General features: G+C 64.5%; 1 protein-coding gene across 1 annotated transcript in view; it reads left to right on the top strand.

Moving 5' to 3' along the window:
- Positions 1-374: 374 nt before the first annotated feature.
- FKBP1A (FKBP prolyl isomerase 1A) overlaps positions 375-1,522 on the top strand; it is a 21,850-nt gene continuing 20,702 nt past the window's right edge. The window contains exons 1-2 of the mRNA XM_082429901.1: positions 375-553; positions 633-680. Coding sequence (XP_082286027.1) covers positions 517-553; positions 633-680 — 85 coding nt within the window. The 5' untranslated portion in view covers positions 375-516. The remainder of the gene's footprint in view (positions 554-632; positions 681-1,522) is intronic.

Here is a 1,522-nt window from a genome sequence, read left to right as displayed (position 1 = left end):
AGAAAAATAGAGCTCAGAATCGTGACCCACTGATTGAACGCTAACGTGAACGCACATTTGCTCGGACCTCTCACAACCATCCTTTTCACAGGGTAAGTGTGGACTTATCAGTCCCCCGGTCAGTAACTGGTAACTGGCCGATCCCCAATTCTGACTCCCATTTCTCGGATGCGGAAACTGGGTTAGAGATGCCTGCTCGGCTGGAAGAACGGAGAAAGGAAAGGTGAGGGAAGAAGCCCAGCCCCTCGGAACGACAGCATCCGGAGGCCTCGGGGCTTCCGGGCTTCCGGCCCCCCTGCCCCGCGGCCCGGGCTCCGGGGACGTGCGCGCCGTGTGGGGCGCGCACGCAGGGCGGGGCTGCGGGGGCGCGCGCGTGCGCAGCCGTTCCGCGGAGGGACGAGGCACAGCCGCGGAACCGCCGCCAGATCCGCTCTGTGTCCACGCCGCCTGTCGCGCCGGCCGTCGCGCCGCCCGCCCGCCCGCCCCGCGTCCGCCGCCGCCGCCCCCGCCGCCGCCATGGGAGTGCAGGTAGAGACCATCTCCCCCGGAGACGGTGAGTAGGTGCGCCCAGCGGCCTCGGAGTGCCCCGGCTGCCGCGCGCATCCGCTCACCGCGCCCGTCTGTCTCCTCAGGGCGCACCTTCCCGAAGCGCGGCCAGACCTGCGTGGTGCACTACACGGGTGAGTCGGCGGGCCCGCGGGGTGGGGTTGGGGGGCGGTCCGGGGGCGGCCAGCGCGGCCTGGGGGCAAAGGCCCGGGGCGTGGCGGCGGCGGGCCCGCGTGGCCCGAGGCCGAGGCCTGGGCGGTGGCAGCGCCCCCGAGGGGACAGCGTCGGGCCTGCGGAACCCCGGACGGTCTGAGCCGGCGTGTGCGAGCGCTGACCGCGGGCCCGACGTTATCCCGCACTTCGAAAGCGGTTCCGTGCCTCAAATGCTGCCGTTCTGCCCACAGCGCGGATGGGGAAACTGAGGCTTGGGGAGGCGAAGTCACTTTTCCAAGTCACACGCTCAGGAATGGGCAGAGCACTGGCCAGGGACCATCAGAGAGGATTTATATCATTTCTGTGTCCCGGTTGACACCCTATCCCCGCTTCCTCCCCGCCCTTCGATGGAGATAAGAAGGGCGAGGTAATTCCCAGGCCGTGGGAATTCAGCCTCTTCCCCCGGGAACTCGGCCCTGCGCTGCGGGTGGGGAGACGTCCCACTTTCTAAGTCATTGCTCTGGCCCAGCCCGGCCTTGGAGGAGCCAGATCTGCACGGTCTTTTTCCTTTTCTTACTTTTGAGCCACTTTACAAATCCAAGCCTCAGTGGCAGTGATGGCCCAGGCTGACAGAACATGTAATTTAGCCCCCCAACCCTTCTAAGAGCAGAGACCTATCCCCATTCTAAAAATAAGGAAACTGAGGCCCAGTTAGGGAAACAGACAGGACTGTAAGCCAAAGGAAATATTAGACTCTCAGCCACAATTCTAACATGACAGTCATCTGCCTTGAGACCATCTTTTACTCCATGCCCTTACAAGG

The sequence above is a fragment of the Balaenoptera physalus genome (assembly GCF_965194825.1).
Source record: "Balaenoptera physalus genome assembly, chromosome: 16".
NCBI classification, from domain to species: domain Eukaryota; kingdom Metazoa; phylum Chordata; class Mammalia; order Artiodactyla; family Balaenopteridae; genus Balaenoptera; species Balaenoptera physalus.
This window is presented reverse-complemented; position numbering and strand designations above follow the sequence as displayed.